Consider the following 17,635-nt stretch of genomic DNA (forward strand, 5'->3'; position numbering starts at 1 on the left):
TACACACAGCACCCCATATTGACAGAAAAACACAGAATTGTTGACATTTTTGCAGATTTATTAAAAAAGAAAAACTGAAATATCACATGGTCCTAAGTATTCATACCCTTTGCTCAGTATTTAGTAGAAGCACCCTTTTGATCTAATACAGCCATGAGTCTTTTTGGGAAAGATGCAACAAGTTTTTCACACCTGGATTTGGGGATCCTCTGCCATTCCTCCTTGCAGATCCTCTCCAGTTCTGTCAGGTTGGATGGTAAACGTTGGTGGACAGCCATTTTTAGGTCTCTCCAGAGATGCTCAATTGGGTTTAAGTCAGGGCTCTGGCTGGGCCATTCAAGAACAGTCACAGAGTTGTTGTGAAGCCACTCCTTCGTTATTTTAGCTGTGCGCTTAGGGTCATTGTCTTGTTGGAAGGTAAACCTTCGGCCCAGTCTGAGGTCCTGAGCACTCTGGAGAGGTGCTGCCACCACCATGCTTCACTGTTGGGACTGTATTGGACAGGTGATGAGCAGTGCCTGGTTTTCTCCACACATACCGCTTAGAATTAAGGCCAAAAAGTTCTATCTTGGTCTCATCAGACCAGAGAATCTTATTTCTCACCATCTTGGCAAACTCCATGCAGGCTTTCATGTGTCTTGCAATGGGGAGAGGCTTCCGTCGGGTCACTCTGCCATAAAGCCAGACTGGTGGAGGGCTGCAGTGATGGTTGACTTTCTACAACTTTCTCCCATCTCCCGACTGCATCCCTGGAGCTCAGCCACAGTGATCTTTGGGTTCTTCTTTACCTCTCTCACCAAGGCTCTTCTCCCCCGATAGCTCAGTTTGGCCGGACGGCCAGCTCTAGGAAGGGTTCTGGTCGTCCCAAATGTCTTCCATTTAAGGATTATGGAGGCCACTGTGCTCTTAGGAACCTTAAGTGCAGCAGAATTGTTTTTGTAACCTTGGCCAGATCTGTGCCTTGCCACAATTCTGTCTCTGAGCTCTTCAGGCAGTTCCTTTGACCTCATGATTCTCATTTGCTCTGACATGCACTGTGAGCTGTAAGGTCTTATATAGACAGGTGTGTGGCTTTCCTAATCAAGTCCAATCAGTATAATCAAACACAGCTGGACTCAAATGAAGGTGTAGAACCATCTCAAGGATGATCAGAAGAAATGGACAGCACCTGAGTTAAATATATGAGTGTCACAGCAAAGGGTCTGAATACTTAGGACCATGTGATATTTCAGTTTTTCTTTTTTAATAAATCTGCAAAAATGTCAACAATTCTGTGTTTTTCTGTCAATATGGGGTGCTGTGTGTACATTAATGAGAAAAAAAATGAACTTAAATGATTTTAGCAAATGGCTGCAATATAAGAAAGAGTGAAAAAATTAAGGGGGTCTGAATACTTTCCGTACCCACTGTATATATATGCATAGCTATTCTATCATGTCTCAACAGTATACCCAAAGGTAATCCAAGGTTACAGTATTGTTTGACCTTCATGTTAATGGACGAGAAAGTAGAGTGCTTTTCTTCTTTTAATCTGGGTTTGCAACATCTGTCTATTTATGTCTTGATCTGTCCATAAGCATCTATTACAGCTTACAGCTGTGCAGTGAACACTAGCACATACCACCTGCCCAAAGTTTTATAGTTTGACAAGGATTATACTGTAATGTACCAGATGGACTAAAAGAATAACTGAGGTCTTGAAAAGAAGGTCACAGGTGGGGGACATGCAAACCATACATGATGCAGGGCATAATCTGTCTACAATTTGAATTAATGTGCTGCTCTGGTTTTTATGCATGTGATTTGAAGTCACCAATATTTCCATTCACAGCAGGTCTTTTTAAACCTAAAAGTATGTCATGCGAATTGTACTGTTTAATCAAAATCTGGATATTATGAGCTCTCATTCTGTTGAAACTCTAAACACATTGAATTAGGACGTCAAATTAAAATGACAAATGGATTCAAATGAATACATTTTCAGTCATTCCAAAACATATTTTAATCAAAGCTGTTCCTCTGACTCTCTACCAGGTCAGTCTGACTCTCCCACGATCTGCCCATTTTTCTTCTCTTTCTGCATCTCCTGCATACTGCACTGGAGCCGAGAAGCAACAGTCCACTGATGAGGAGCAGAAGTCCCAGAATGGAGATGGTTGATCCATGGGTGCTGAAACTGTAGGCTACTGCTGTGACAGCAACGCCAATGATCAGGAGAACCACGCCGAAAGGAAGGGTACAGCGAGAGCAGGACCCCTCTGCTCCTCCAGTGGCTGTCGCCAGCTCTGCTCCATTAACCAGGGCTGAACCCTTCAGCGCAGAATGATCAGTGCTCATGGTCCAGTTGAAGCTGCTAGGATGCTTAATTCACTTTTGTCTGGTAATTTTCTGGTTCTTCTTGCTCTTTACCGACGAATCAGTTCGTAGCAGCATTTCTAAGGTTAAAAAATACCACAATAAAACAGATTTTTTAATGTAACCGTTTTGTAAATCTTTAGATTAAGTGAATTATCATATTCATTCATTCGTCCATCCATGTACATTTCTTTTTTCATTATTGATCATTTTTATCTATTCATATGTTCAGTCATTCACCATGTACATTTCTTCTGCAACAAGCATTTTTCATGTTGCACAACATTTGTACAATCTTTGCACTAAAACATAAATAGATCAATAATATTTTGGATTCGCTTCGGACATCTGTTAAATGAATAATCTGAATTGAATTTATAAATTCATTGCACATTTCAGAGTATATTTATTTCTATTTTTGTATGCTCTCTATATTTTTGTAGTTTATATTATTTTATGATACTGTACTGTTTTGCAATTTCGTGATTTATGTTTATTGTTTTAGTGCCTCGATTTCCCCCAGGAGATTGATAAAGTCATATTCTAAAAATATAGGCAATTATGAAAAATGAATGAAATTAAATGAAATGAATAAAAAATTATACTAGTCACTTTGTTTTGAAATCTGATCATTTAAATTTTTCATTTTGTTTTGAAAAATAAAGAACTTAATACAAAACTTTTCAAAAGTTTGTTCAGTAAGTTTAATTTTTTTTTTTTATTATTCAGAAAGTATGCATTCAAGTGTCTGTAAATACATTCATAGTTTTAAAAATAAATACTTTTCTTTTGAACTTTTTGAATCCAGAAAAAAGTATAGTTTTTCACAAAAATATTAAGCAACACAATATAACAGTAATATGTTACTTCAGCACCAAATTAGCATATTAGACTGATTTCTGAAGGATCATGTGACTGCCATTGCAGGTATAAAATTGCAATTTAAAATATATATTAAAATAGAAAACAGTTATTTTAATTATATTTCACAATATTACTGTTTTTACTGTATTTTTGATCAAATAAAGCAACTTTAGTGAGCATGAGACTTCTTTCAAAAACATTAAAAAATCTTTCCACAAAACCTTTGAACGATATTGTGCATATAAGCAAATGTAAGTAGCTTTTTATAAAATATCATAGTAAAATTATTTACCAGTTCGCCATAGTCATGCAGCAAGTTTAATGCATAAAGAAAAATGCTTCACAAATTGTGAAGCTGAAGATGAAACTTACCATGAGAAGAAGCATATGTGCCCTGGAGTGAAACCAGACTGAAATGAAGTATTTCTTCAATATGTTTCTCTTCCTTTAAAGACTACACTGATACCCTCTACATGCCGACTGCACGTATCAATTGGAATCGTCCCTGTGGTGGGTCAGTTTCTGAGCCACCAGGGTGCCACAGTATCCAAGGAAAAAAAACAAATCCCTGCACCACAGCTGCAAGGCCACACACTCCCCTAGATTCCCTGGCCATGCCGTCAATTACAGACAGATGTTCAATGTTCTCTGCCTCTTTCATCTTATTCCCACCCTCATAACTGGGTGCTGTGTTTTGGACTCTTGCTCATCTGCATTGTGATCTGTGTAGTGCATGATGGAGTTTAGCAAGGCGGTTAGAAAAATCACTGAATCTCAGATTTCTCAGAAAATAATTTATCATCATGTCTGCTGAAAAGTCTTCAACTGGTTGCATGAAGCTGATTTCAGCCTCTGAAGATACACATGGGTTAAAGCTCCCTCATGTGGTCTTTTTAGTGACTAACAGGGAAAAAAATGTATCCACAGGGAGTGGATAAAAACATTAAAATTGGTATCATACTCAAGTGAGTGGTAAAAGCATCATCTCACCTTCTTTATCTAAAAGCAACATGGCCGCTGACCTTGAGTAATGTTCCTAACTTTTACGTCATTTGTCCTGTAAGATACAAACTGTAAAACTGAAAATAAAAATAAAAACAAAATCTTGAAGAAAGGATGAAACTACATTAGAGTAATGTATTTAATTTTTTATGTCCCTTTACCATGCAGCCTCTTAAATGTCACCAGTTAAGGCTTAAAGGTGCAGTAAGCAATTTCTGAGAAACACCAACCCGATCTTCAGCAATACGTACGTATTTTTCGAGGTGGCTAATTCAAATGAATTCATACGACCTCACTCATACGAATTCATGCGTATTTTATAAAATTGTACATATTTTACAAGTTGACAAATTCGTATGAATTCATACGAGTGCCCTACCCCAAACCCCGCCCCTAAACCTACCCGTCACTGGGGTTTAGACAAATCATACGAATTCGTACGAGTGAGGTCGTATGAATTCATACGAATTAGCCACCTCGTAAAATACGTACGAATTGGTCGTGAGATAGCATCGGAAACACTGTTGATATTCGAATCAACCCAAACAAACAAACCCCTCCTTTCATTGCTCCACCCACAAAATACACAAACACGCAATGCAATAGTGGATGCTTATCATAGCTGAAGAGAAGCAAAATAATGCTTCGCGAAAAATAAAGCGAAGATGGTGAATAAACAAGGAAGGAACAAAAAAATGAACATACAGTAGCAAAACCAATGTTACTCATACATGGAGCAGAAACAACGCAACCTCCGCATCTGTTTTTAGGCCTTCTCGCTTCCAGGGCTGGAAAGCTTTTCTAAAATTATTGCGGGTCGTAAATGCCTAATTATAACCCTTCTTTTTCCAGTGATATTCCTCTGACCTTTTCTTTTTTGAAATGTCTCTCAGCCACCTCTCTTTCAGCAGACTTACACCCCCTACTGGCTACAAGTGTGTTGTGCAGCATTTCTCAGAAATTACTTACTGTACCTTTAAATCATATTTGATTATTTATTTGGTTATTTCCAATAATCTATTGTATATACAACATAGAAAAATCATTTTACATTGATTCAATGAGTCATAATATTTCCATATACTTAAAATTGTAAAATAATTTAAAATACAATTAGACTATAGTTTTATTATAATACTTTTGACTTAAATTCACTTTAATAAAACCATTCAATTTATAAGTTTATTTATAAGCACATTTTAGTTTACTTGACAACTTTTTTTTTTAACAGTATAGGATTGAAAGTGTTACATATTCATAAATAGGCTACAAAAACTGCATAGTTTATATAATTAGTCATCATGTTGTCTGGTGAAAATAGCTGAGATGTTCTTTGGTTACATCAACATGAAGATGAAGCACTGTTTATGGGACATAATTGCAGTCCCTCATTTTCCTGGATAACTACATAAATATTTCCTGTCTTATCTTACAAAGACGAGTACAAAAAATTTGAACAGGACGGGTTTCAAAGAAAATCGACATTTTTAGGTCCATACAGTCGTTAGCAAAACATAGGATATCAAAACATTAGCTACTCCGTGGAACATATGTATAGATATTGAACAGATATGAAAAGTGAGTATCTTCGAAGCAGATGACAGGGTTTCTTCACTTCCTGATGGCGAACAGAGATCATATTTGGTGAGTTTTGCAGAAATCTTTAGCTTTTCTTCCTGCATGCAGTCGCAGAAGTTCGACTTTTCACTACGCCTGAGTGGAAGACACGTAACGGGAAGTTTTGAGTCTAGTTTCAGGTTTTTACGGGAAGAGGATGCAGATGTTCTGAGGATCCGCCGCGGTTCCTTAAGTCCAGAACCGGAGAACAAAGAGGTACATTCCCTCCTTTTCCAAACGAGTCCGTGTCGTATTTAATGAAGCTGTCTGAACTGGACGTGAAAATGCGTAAACTTTACAGTGTACATCGCAACTGAAGTGTTTGCAGTGTAGGTGGAGTGTTAGGAAGAGGAGTAATTAAAGATGGATGCATGTGGGATTTGAACTGTGTTGTGATGGGGAAAATGTGAGAAGATCTTAAAGCTTATTTCGGAACCACACCTATGCTAAAGCTCAGTTGTTTAAAGTCCTTTCTGTAGTGATTAAGGGAGTGACTGTTTATCATAATTGTTTATTTTTGAAAGTCACTTTATGTAGGCATATAGTCACACATACATTAAAGTCTAAGCTACACAAAAATGTATGGAACATTTTCGCTGATATTGCCATGAAAAAAAGTTTCAGTTCATTTAATATTTACTTTCTGTGACAACATGCACCAATAGCAGGGAATTCTGTCAAACTATAAGTTGTCACAATGGAACCTGCCATTAAATAACACTTAAACTTTTGCTATAAATGTAAAACAACAGCAAAAGTAAAATGTAACATTAAAAATATCAACGTATAAAATGTAACCATAGTATCATATTTGGCTCTGATGCTGCTTTGGTTCTGTGTTGAAATGCAGCATCAGAGCAACATTAAACTTTGTTGAAATCATAGTTTAAAATCTTTTTGTTTTATTATAATTTAATATTTTAATTCATATTTACATATTTATATACTTAAATATACTTAAATTTATATACTTAAAATATTAATTACATATTAGGTCAAGGCAGAATTCACATTTTGTCTTAAACCTGTTTGACAGCTCCACCATGTGACAACGAGACCTTCTCTTCCTAGAAGGCTACATGTCAGCCAGATACTGTATGTGCTGAATGTACATTAGTAATGTGTGCAGGCTTGATTATTTAGCCATTCTCTGTTTGGCACCACCAGCAGGGACCTGTGCTGAGAAGTGACCTCAGGTTCAAAACATTAGCCATGTGGATTTTGGCTTGTGTGTAATTTGGCTTCATTAGTGATTGTAGAAGAAAACCTGCCATGATCAGCATATAGTACACTATCAGACTGAACTATTTTCCTTGTGTGCTCAGAAATGGCTCAAGATGTCTTATGAGACTGAGAAAAGTTGCCTGCTGGCTCCACAGGAATCACAAACACCATATGGTTGCCTCACAGCTAATGAGAAATATGAAATCCCAGGAATGGGAGAGGACAGGTACTGTAAGCGTGATGTTAAACACTATTTGTTACTGTCATTTATTAACATATCTGTTTTATAGGTTTAATAAATCAAAACTGAATTATATGTTTTATTGTATTCCTGTATTGCAGTGTTTTAGAGATGCTGAGCTACTCCAAATTCTCTGATCTGGAGACATGGCTGTGTATGCCCTCCACTTTGTTACCCAGGAGCCGGGATTCAGTATGCTCCATGCTGCCACCGTCCCATGAGAATGACAATGGAGACACATATAAAGAAACCAGGTAATGTGTTTGTGAAAGAATTTAAAGACTAGTTTCTGCTAGTTCCTGTTTCTTTGTTACAGACCAGTTTGATGGCATTTTAGAGTAGGCGTTTCAGTTAAGACTAATTTTCATATCCAACCAGAAATCTCATGTTTGTGTGTTTAGACTGTTCGCTTGGTTAGCAGTGTCTTGCTTTATCTTATAGACATGCAAAATCATAATCTTCTCTTTAACTGTTACACAGCTCTTTAGAATACACAATTCTTTTTGTGTGTAATTACTGAACTGTATATTTGACTATTGACAACAAAGTAACCTACACATTTTGCAAGTTCCTAGCCTCTCGTATCATTCTGTGGTATCTTTCTTCTCACATATTCAAATAATTCCATCTCAAATATCCATTTTGCTTATTTATTTGTTAAGTAGCGTGCAGTAACTAGAGTAATGTACAGTCAGCTGATCATTATCAAGGGGAAAAAAACAGTTTCTGATTACTTGGACTTGCCATACTGAACATTAAAATTTGTAATCATAAATATATTTACAATTTGAATGACCAAATTAATGTTGAATCAAGATATACATAAAAATGCTACTTAAAATAAATGACTATTTTATATATATACTGTGTGTGTGTGTGTGTGTATATATATATATATATATATATATATATATATATATATATGTGTAAGCAATTAGGTACGAGAGGCTCCACTTTGCGTCGTGCCTAACAACACCCTTCAGCCGTGACTTATTCACGATAGAGCACTAGCCTTGAGTACTTTATTGCTTTTGTAAAGCGGTTACCACACAATACATATATTAAAGCCAAAAATATATATCAATGCAACTTTCATAAAGTAAACTTTCACTAAAGCCTTCCTTCCGCCTGAAAAAATAGTCCCTGACCGTGAACAGCAACGGAAGTTACATTATTACACCATTAGATGGCGGCAAAGACTGTCTTTATGAGTGTGTCAGTCAGTAGCGAAGACTTTTACATTGAAAAGACTGAATTGTTGTGAACACGGAACAAGACGCAACTGACAAATGCTTTGACTAGCGCTGTCAGTCATGGGAAAACCCCTTAACATTTAAAAGGACAAGATAATACCAGTGCTTCCCACACATAGACTTTACTTGGGCGGGCCGCCCACATATAATAACGGCCGCCCAAGTATATTCGGAGACACATTTTTGCTTTTATTATTTTTATCCTCTTATACTTTTATATCCGCGCAAGATTATGAAACCATCCGCGATTGATTAACTATAATCGTTTCGTACCTGCTCGTTATGTGTGCGTCAAAACTGTTTACTCCCACTAACATTCAAACGGGCGCTGCATTTTGCAAAGTCACTAGGCGGCGCTGTTGCGCGCTCTACAAGCTCACGCGACAGCGCTTCAGACTGCTTCAAAGTGATTCTCAATCAATGAAATGCACACATTTATGCCAAGCGATTGCTAATGCTCAAGTTGATGAATTATTACAATGTCTACTTTATGGCCTTTATATAAAATGTTTTAGACGATTGTAAGAATCTGAGGGATCAGCCTGCAATAGTACAGACATTTCAAAATAAGAGTCCCGGTGTATTTTGGGCTTGTTTATAATTAAAAGTCACACGCTAAGTTTTTTCTTTTTCTTTTGGGCATTATTGGTATTTTGGTTACACAATAAATTGTATTTAATTTGATTTCCATTTAATTCATAGTCAATTATTGGAGTCTCGCCCACAGGAAGAAAACACTAAGAACATTATTTGACACATATATTATTCATTTTATAAATTTTACTAGTAAAATCTGTGTCCCATTCACTGAGAGAGACACTATATGACAGCAAGGAGAACATAGGAAAAGGTAAACCATTTAAATGCTGTAATTTTGCATAATTTACAATGCATAATAATGCATAATATTAGTATGTAATTAAATGTAATATGTAATTAAAATTAATTTCAATAAATAAAAATACTGTTAAAAATCACACATTATTTGTTTGTCTCATAGTAGACCATTTTTGTGCCGTGGGAAATAGGAGGATTTTTCGCCCGGCTACCACCGCAAGTATATTTCAAACCTGTGGGAAGCACTGAATACATAGGACATTACAGATTTTTTATTATGAACATAGGACTGACCTGAAGGAAAATGCTAAATCTGAATGCAGGTAATAAACTCGCTCACTCAATCTTTTTCTCACAACACTCTTCTACATAATACAGTAAGCTTCACTGAACAATATCAACTGAGAACAAACAGTTTACGTTGCTAAGAGTGGTTGCTAAGGGTGTTTTGTAGTGATACACCGAACCGTTCGGTGAAGCGGTGATAGCCGTGTTTTATCTTGAATAAAACACAGCTATTGACCATCAGAATCGAGGACAGGAACTAACCGTTTTATATATATATATATATATATACATTTCACATATGACATATATAATGTATATCATATATTTTTCAACTGTTTAGGAAATAATGTCTTTATTTTGACTTTACATTTGCAGTTGGTAGACTGCAATTCGTGTAGTGACCACATGATGTCATCATTTACACATCGTTTACAGAAGTCAGTGTTTGGACCTTTTAGTAGAAAGCTTAGGAAGTTCTAGTAGTAGCTGAAGAAACACACACAGAGTGTATGTTCAAATTTTATAAAGATTGTAATGGACATTCAAATGACTCTTACTTCTCGCTGAACATTTCACTCCATATTTAACAACATCTAATTACTTTTGAGAATCCTATTAAACATGCTTGTTTTCTTTATACACACCTTTGAATGCATATTGAAACTAGGTGCAGAGAAGAGAGAATTACACTGACAGTGCCAGCCAACCTACTACATGTTGAATCACTGTGGCTATCGAGGTTTCAATAGCCAATCAAATCCAATCATGTCTTCTCAGCTACCTTTTATGCGGCACTCTCAACAAAAACTGAATCATCAGAGCACCCCAAACCGTATGCTACAAAGTAGGCACAAAAATGCAATGCATACAATGACTAAGACCAGTTAATATTGCTTTAATCCTGCCTGGGGTAGAAAAGGAAACACACTGCCATCCAACTTTATGTAATCAGGCTACATTCATAAGCTTCAGCAGAGCCATTTATTAAAAACAAAAAGCCGGGTTCCATACTGCGATGGTGTTATTACATCTCTCAGTGGAAACAAAGCATTCACTGGAAACCTCTCCTAACTTGCTACAGTTAATCAAGCCTCACAAAAGCAACATAGCCAACTCGACCATCAGATATGTGCTACACTTGACTCTTGACAGACTGATATGGCTTTTGTGTGTGCGGCTGGCACACTTTAGCTGAAGGTGTAATTTAATATTTATGCCGGGCGCTGAATGCTCACTGGGGCCGCTTGCTGAGTTTTTTTTTAAACCAGGGGCCTTCTTTTTACCCCGCAGCGATTACGTTGTTGATTTTACTATGAAAGGCTTTAGCTACGGGAAGTCCTGGGGAAAAACTGTGGTGTTAGATCTTGCAGGTGCATTTAAGTTTAATATGCTGCTCGTGGCTCATACGGAATCACATGGAAAATCTTTAATAACTTGTTTTACATGAAGAGAAGAAGTCCATGAGGGCATCATGTTTGCAATGGAACGGATTGTTGAGTTTTTGTTTAGAAGAAAAAAATCAGGATCCCACAAGAGAGGATCATGGAAAAGCCAAAGCTATACCCTTCCAGATTCCAGGTACTGTATATTCCTGAACAGAAAAAAGGGGTGTTTGTTTATTTTATATAACTATTTATTATTTTATTGAGGCTTTTGCTAAATGTATTATTGCATGGTTAAATATTTTGTAATATCTTGAGTATAGAGTGTCCTCAATCTAAGAATTAAATAGCGCACATAATAAATGTCTATACCGCTTGATGCCTATAATATAATGCTTTAAAATATTCTCACATTTTGTTCTCACACACGTTTAATTCCCTGCCTTTTCTGACATACAGCTGAAAGCTGTAATTTTCTCAGTGTTGATTGGTATGGAAAAACCTGCGTTTTTCACTGCTGGTATGACACACTGTGCGGTACGGGGGAGCTCAATTGTGATCATGAAAACATCACGATATGACAGCTAATTATAGTGGAGTGACAGCAGAAATGAAATCTCTTTTGTTCCACAGGCCCCCTGAGAAAGAGTCTAGCCATCTGAGCCAGTGCCAGGATAGGAAAACCCATCTATTGCCACCCTCTCCGCTCCTGCCAGTTTCAGCCTCCCCTCACTCCTCATCGCCCCTGCGGACCACCTCAACTCCTCTGCCCAAGCCCACCAGAGACTCCTGTCATGGCGGCGTGAGTGTGAGGAAACGGCGGCGCCTGGCAGCCAGCCCCGGAGGACTGCACTGGGACGCATCAGGTATGCCAATCACAAACTGCATCCATTCATCATAGTATCAGATACCACCTCCTCTCCAAAACTCTTTTGGCTCTCTATATGTATGAATGTGCCAGTGCTGTGGTTCGAAACTTCTTTGAGCAAGTCAAAAAAATATATATGTCTAGTATTTCAGTGTTTGAACTTCTATATTTGAGTTTGAGGTCTTGTGGGTGGATTGATTTCTTGTCTTGTTCGCTACGTTTCGCCAAGTATTGCTTGCAGTGCTGTTTGTTTTTATTTGCTTGATTGCCTGTTACATCCAATTTCATCAAGCAATTTGCACAGTTTGACATACATATTTGTGAAATTCGAGGGCAAAGGTTCTCTGCAAAATTAATGACTTGAGTAATCTAGCTAATTGCTTCTGCCTGGAATGATACTCTCACTGTGTTTTGTTGCAATTACCTATAGTAAATGACTGTTGTTGTGAAATACTTTAGGTATATGAAATGCTAATTTATTCCCAGCTGGGAAAGAAAAAATCTAAGAATGTTTTGCTAACATTCCTTTAGAGATATGAAAATGAATGTTGCCTGAACGTTCAAAAAATCCATTTTTTTTAAAACGTTTTTTCTTAGTTATACGAATGTTACGGGAACATTCAATTTTATAACTATGCAAACATTATGGGAATGTTACTTTTTAATTTTTTCTGAACATTCTAAAAAAAAATGTTAGAATTTGTTTAGTTGAATGTTAGATCATTCAATGATCTAACATTTTAAGAACATTATTTAATACCAGATAACTTTGAACGAACATTCTATTAATGTTACTGGAAGAACATTTCTTCATAACTTTGAAAGAACCTTGCCAGAACGTTAGACAAACGTCCAACTAAAACGTTCCATGAATGATGTTTAAATAACTTTTTTGTGCTAACATTTTGAGAACATTATTAAAGACCAGATAACTTTAAATGAACATTGTATTAATGTTACTGGAAGAAGAATTGTTCATAACTTTGAGAGAACCTTGCCAGAACCTTTCCAAAGTTCTGAGAATGTTCCATGTTAGCTGGGTTACCGTAAATCTTTAGACATGTCATGCTATTTTATATAATGCCATTAGGGCTGGAACAATAAATCGTTGAATCGCGAATTGATTGTGAGATTTTCCAAATCTATCGAATCGATTCTGAGCTTAGTTTTTAACAGCAGACGCAGTGGGCTACTTTTACACTGTATGCGCCCAGCGGCCAATAGGGTGTCTACCTATATGATGTCTATGGTTGCCGTGGGTTGATATTTAGTCCCTGGAATGTGAATTTTACCAGGGGAGCCCCGCCAAAAACGCAAACCTTTATATAAAATAATCTTTCATAAAGTTTGAAAAGGTTGCAGCGAATTACAAGAGTGTTTGCAGTGGGCTCTTTACATTAATCCCGCGTCATAAAAGCATTCTGAGGTGCAACCGAACAGACGAGCATTCTTCTTCATCAACATTTGAGTGTGCGGCCTAGAGCGCCATCTGCTGAAAATCTCCAAATAGATCCACAAATTAATTTATTCTCCCAGCCCTTTACAAAACCCATCCATATTGAAACTAAAAGAGATGAGACACAGCAATTAAATCAAATAGTTGCACATTTTTAAATAACGAGGGTATCCTACAGAACATATCACTGCGTGTGTTTCATATTAGTGTTTTAACCAACCTCATCTTGGAGTTCATGCTGTTATGCTGCCAATCGTTAGAGGTGACTCCGTCATTAGCGCTCTTGTTGTATGTGGAAATGACTCCTAATTGCAGGTTTAACTGTGACACTGCCCTGCAGGCAATGTTCATTAGCTCTATCGCAATAGTAGTGGTGAACCTTATGGATGGCATACTGAGTAATTCATTTTACAAGAACTTGTCAGGGAAACCAACATTTTCTGGTACTCTACATAGAGATGAAGATGAGGCGGAGATATTTATTTAGTCACCCCCCAACCCCACCTACCCTTCAAAAGAGTATTATCACTATCTTTAGGGGTGGCACAGAATGGCAGGAAACGACTTTTGTTGATGCCATAAACAGCTCTGCCTATCTCTGGAGGAGTGTATGACTGGTATGTAAACAGTGGAGGGTGCTACCGTTAAAGAGTTTGTTCACCAAAAAATGTTAATTCTGTCATCATTTACTCACCCTCATGTCGTTCCAATCCTGACTTTATTTCTTCCATGGAACGCAATAGATGTTAGGCAGATTGTTCACACTTTTCTCTTAACAATGTATACATAAAAGTATCATAAAAGAAGTCTACACAATTCATGTGCCATTTTCCACGACTTCTGAAAGTAAGTATTAGGGTTGGTATGAGATGAGGGTAAGTAAATAATGACAATTTTTTTTTTTTTTTGGTGAACTATCCCTTTAAGAGTGTATGACGCTGTTTAGAATACTAGCATACTACTCATTATGGAGTCAAATTAATGCCTTAATGTTTTGCACAAAAATAAAGAATTGCAAAGGAAAAAAAAATAAGTTTTGCAAACAAAAATAATAAATTGCAAAATAAAATAAAGTAGTGCAAAAATAAAAATATAATCAATTACAAAAATCAATGACAGCTGTAATCCTATTTTATCTTTGCCACATATTTTTCATGCTCAAACCTACTAAATCATTTGCAACGCTCATTTTATTCTGCGTTTCAGTCAAGCGTGCGCTCACGATACCGGTTTTCTGTGCGGTTCTCTTTATGGCACTGGTTTGACGTGGGGGTGGAGTCAAGAAACGGGGGCACGCCCCCGCGAAATGCATTGGAGGGGAATGTAATCGGCGACAGGTGAAATAATTCTTTGACATGGTTAAAAATAATGAATGGTTTGTTTTTGTTGGTTTGTTTAGCATATGTTGTCGCTGATTACGACCCCCTCTCCAATGCATTTCTTATAGTAATATGACTCTGTCTCACTGCCTGTATCCACTTTTGTGTCCTTAAACCACACAGAAAAGCGCAGCGCAAAGGAAAACCGGTATCGTGAGCGCACGCTTGACTGAAACGCAGAATAAAATGAGCGTTGCAAATGATTTAGTAGGTTTGAGCATGAAAAATATGTGGCAAAGATAAAATAGGATTACAGCTGTCATTGATTTTTGTAATTGATTATATTTTTATTTTTGCACTATACGTTATTTTATTTTGCAATTTATTATTTTTGTTTGCAAAACTTATGTTTTTCTGCTCAATACTTTATTTTTCCTTTGCAATTCTTTATTTTTGTTTGCAAAACATTTTTTTATTGCTCAATTCTTTTTTTTGTTTTGCAAAACTTTATTTTTGTGCAACACTTTAAGGCATTAATTTGACTCCATAACTCTTACTATTGTTGCAGTAAATATTATGTTTGTGCAGTATGTATACACAGTGTGCAAATTTTATATATGTATGGAATACCCGAATAATCTACTGTACAACAATTTATGAACACTGTGTGGAACACTGTATCCTGCAATACATTGAGCTCACTCTATTTCTATTATGAAAATCTCTGAAAATATGAAAATATTTTTTGGTTGGGGTTTGGACTGTAACAAAATGTAACATATTTACAATAGGTAAATGTAATAAAATGGAAAAGAAATGTATCTTATATCCATGATGGATTTTTAAAAATGTATATAAGGTGGATAAACATTTTTCAATTTATTTCAGTTAATTTTTCAGAGGTGGTAAATGGAAACATGAAACTTGTTGCGCATAGTGTGACAATATCATGGCAACAGTGTAGTATAATACTGTTATAATACATGTATACTGTATGCAATGATAAATATTCAAAAGTTTGAGGTCAGTAAGATTAATTTAGTTATTTTAGGACGCAGTAAATTGATCAAAGTGACAGTAAAGACATTTATAATGTTACAAAAGTTTTTAATTTCAAATAAATGCTGTTTCTATTTATTTATTTTTTACTTTGTGTTTTATCAGTGAATCCTGAAAAAAAAAAAAGTATCATGGTTTCCACAAAAATAACAAGCAGCACAACTTTTTTCAAAATTGATAGTAGTAAAACATTGTTTCTTTAGCAGCAAATCAGCATATTAGAACGATTTCTGAAGGATCATGTGACACTGACAATTCAGCATTGCCATCACAGGAATAAATAACTTTTTAAAATATATTAAAATAGAAATCAGTTGTTCTAAATTGTATTTATATTACACAATATTACTATTTTTACTGTATTTTTAAGCCTTGGTGAGCAATAGAGACTTCTTTAAAAAACAATAAGGTTAAAAAATCTTACTGACCCTAGACTTTTGAACAATAGTGTACTTTTTTTACATACTATTTTTAAAGTACTTTCTAGAGCTTCTACAGCATATGCTGCACAGAATACAGCTGACAGCACACTAGTGCATTCTGAACATATATCTGATCAAATGTCAATTTGATAAAGTGTACTTTAGCACAGGAAACATGCTTTTTTTAGTACAAGCTTTATCAGATTCAAAGATTTGCAAAACATCAGCGTAGCCATGCCATTGTAAGCATGATAGTAAACAACGATAGCATTTTCCACACCTTTGTTTGGTTTGTTAAAGAGACTGTGTTTTCCATACCTAGATTCACCTTTGGGCTAAAAGTGAAAGGAATGAAAAGGAAAGTGGTGTTGATGTGATGTCCCTCTAGGGATTCTGGAATTGTTTCCACTGAAGTGTTCAGTACACATATTGATGTCAGCAGTGGCGTCAGAATCAATATTTTATCCAAAGAGCTCCAATGGGTGCTGGGTGTTATCTTCCTTTAATGACACCATTGTGTGTAATAGAATGAGTGCTGCGGGAGGATTGTTTTCAGCTACTGAGTTCTCTGTTTTTTACCTGGGGATGTGAGAATCAGCCTTAATGTACCAAATGATGCAATCAGTGTTAGATAACCCCTCTGTACAGGGAACCGCTAAATGGCACAAGCCGGAAATTATAGGCTAAAAGGGTTGTCTGGGTAAAAGCAGTTAAATGTCTTTTTATTGCTTTTTTTGTCATTACTTTAGTATGAACAATCTCTGATTATGTAATAAAACATTCTGTAAAATTTACATTTTGCAATTTAAATTAAATTACATATAAAATCTATGTTGAATTTTGTGAATCATGAATTTTCTAATTCATCAACTACCCCAGTCGTCCAGTAGAGTTCACTATTGCATTTGATCATCAGAAATGAACAGAAGAGATGATTGAGTAGCAAAGGTCTTATTACTGTTTTCAACCCACAGCTCTATTGAATTTAATTCTGTAATTTCTGAACAGGACGTGCTGTAGGGCAGTAGAAGCTCGGTCATTCTGTTCCAAAGACTTTGTTCCTTTTCCCTTAAAATGTCAGTTGTCATTCAGACTGTAGCTGGTGATTAATCACACAGCCGTGTTTCAGCATTAAATGGATTTGGAGACACTTTGTATTTAATGTCTGATGATTTGCACTGGTGCTGAGGGTGAACATCACCATTACAGAAGATCAGGCTGTTCATTTTGTTCCTGATGTGTAGTTATTTATCTTAGAGCACAGACGTTAAAGCTGCAATGTGTAATTCTTGAGCCACTAATATCACCATACAGAATTGGAAAAATAATTACCATACACTCGCCCATCTGTCATTGGTCAGTCATATATACAGTATAATCCAGCCCCAAACTCATGCCATTGGTTGAGCAAATGTTGTTGTGTCAGGCCGTTGATGCTGTCACATTAA

The 17,635-nt window shown here is 36.3% G+C and overlaps 1 protein-coding gene across 5 annotated transcripts in view; it reads left to right on the top strand.

Moving 5' to 3' along the window:
• Nucleotides 1–5,555: 5,555 nt before the first annotated feature.
• The window catches only part of ankfn1 (ankyrin repeat and fibronectin type III domain containing 1), a 98,532-nt gene continuing 86,452 nt past the window's right edge, over nt 5,556–17,635 (top strand). For 3 of the 5 annotated variants that reach the window (XM_048170494.1, XM_048170496.1, XM_048170499.1), the window contains exons 1-4: nt 5,556–6,054; nt 7,164–7,288; nt 7,405–7,557; nt 11,697–11,929. In XM_048170494.1, coding sequence (XP_048026451.1) covers nt 5,902–6,054; nt 7,164–7,288; nt 7,405–7,557; nt 11,697–11,929 — 664 coding nt within the window. In that variant the 5' untranslated portion in view covers nt 5,556–5,901. Of the gene's footprint in view, nt 6,055–7,163; nt 7,289–7,404; nt 7,558–9,777; nt 11,260–11,696; nt 11,930–17,635 lie in introns of those variants that run through there. The other 2 variants (XM_048170495.1, XM_048170500.1) reach the window with 2 other exon arrangements.

The sequence above is a fragment of the Megalobrama amblycephala genome, linkage group LG20 (assembly GCF_018812025.1).
Source record: "Megalobrama amblycephala isolate DHTTF-2021 linkage group LG20, ASM1881202v1, whole genome shotgun sequence".
Classification (NCBI taxonomy): domain Eukaryota; kingdom Metazoa; phylum Chordata; class Actinopteri; order Cypriniformes; family Xenocyprididae; genus Megalobrama; species Megalobrama amblycephala.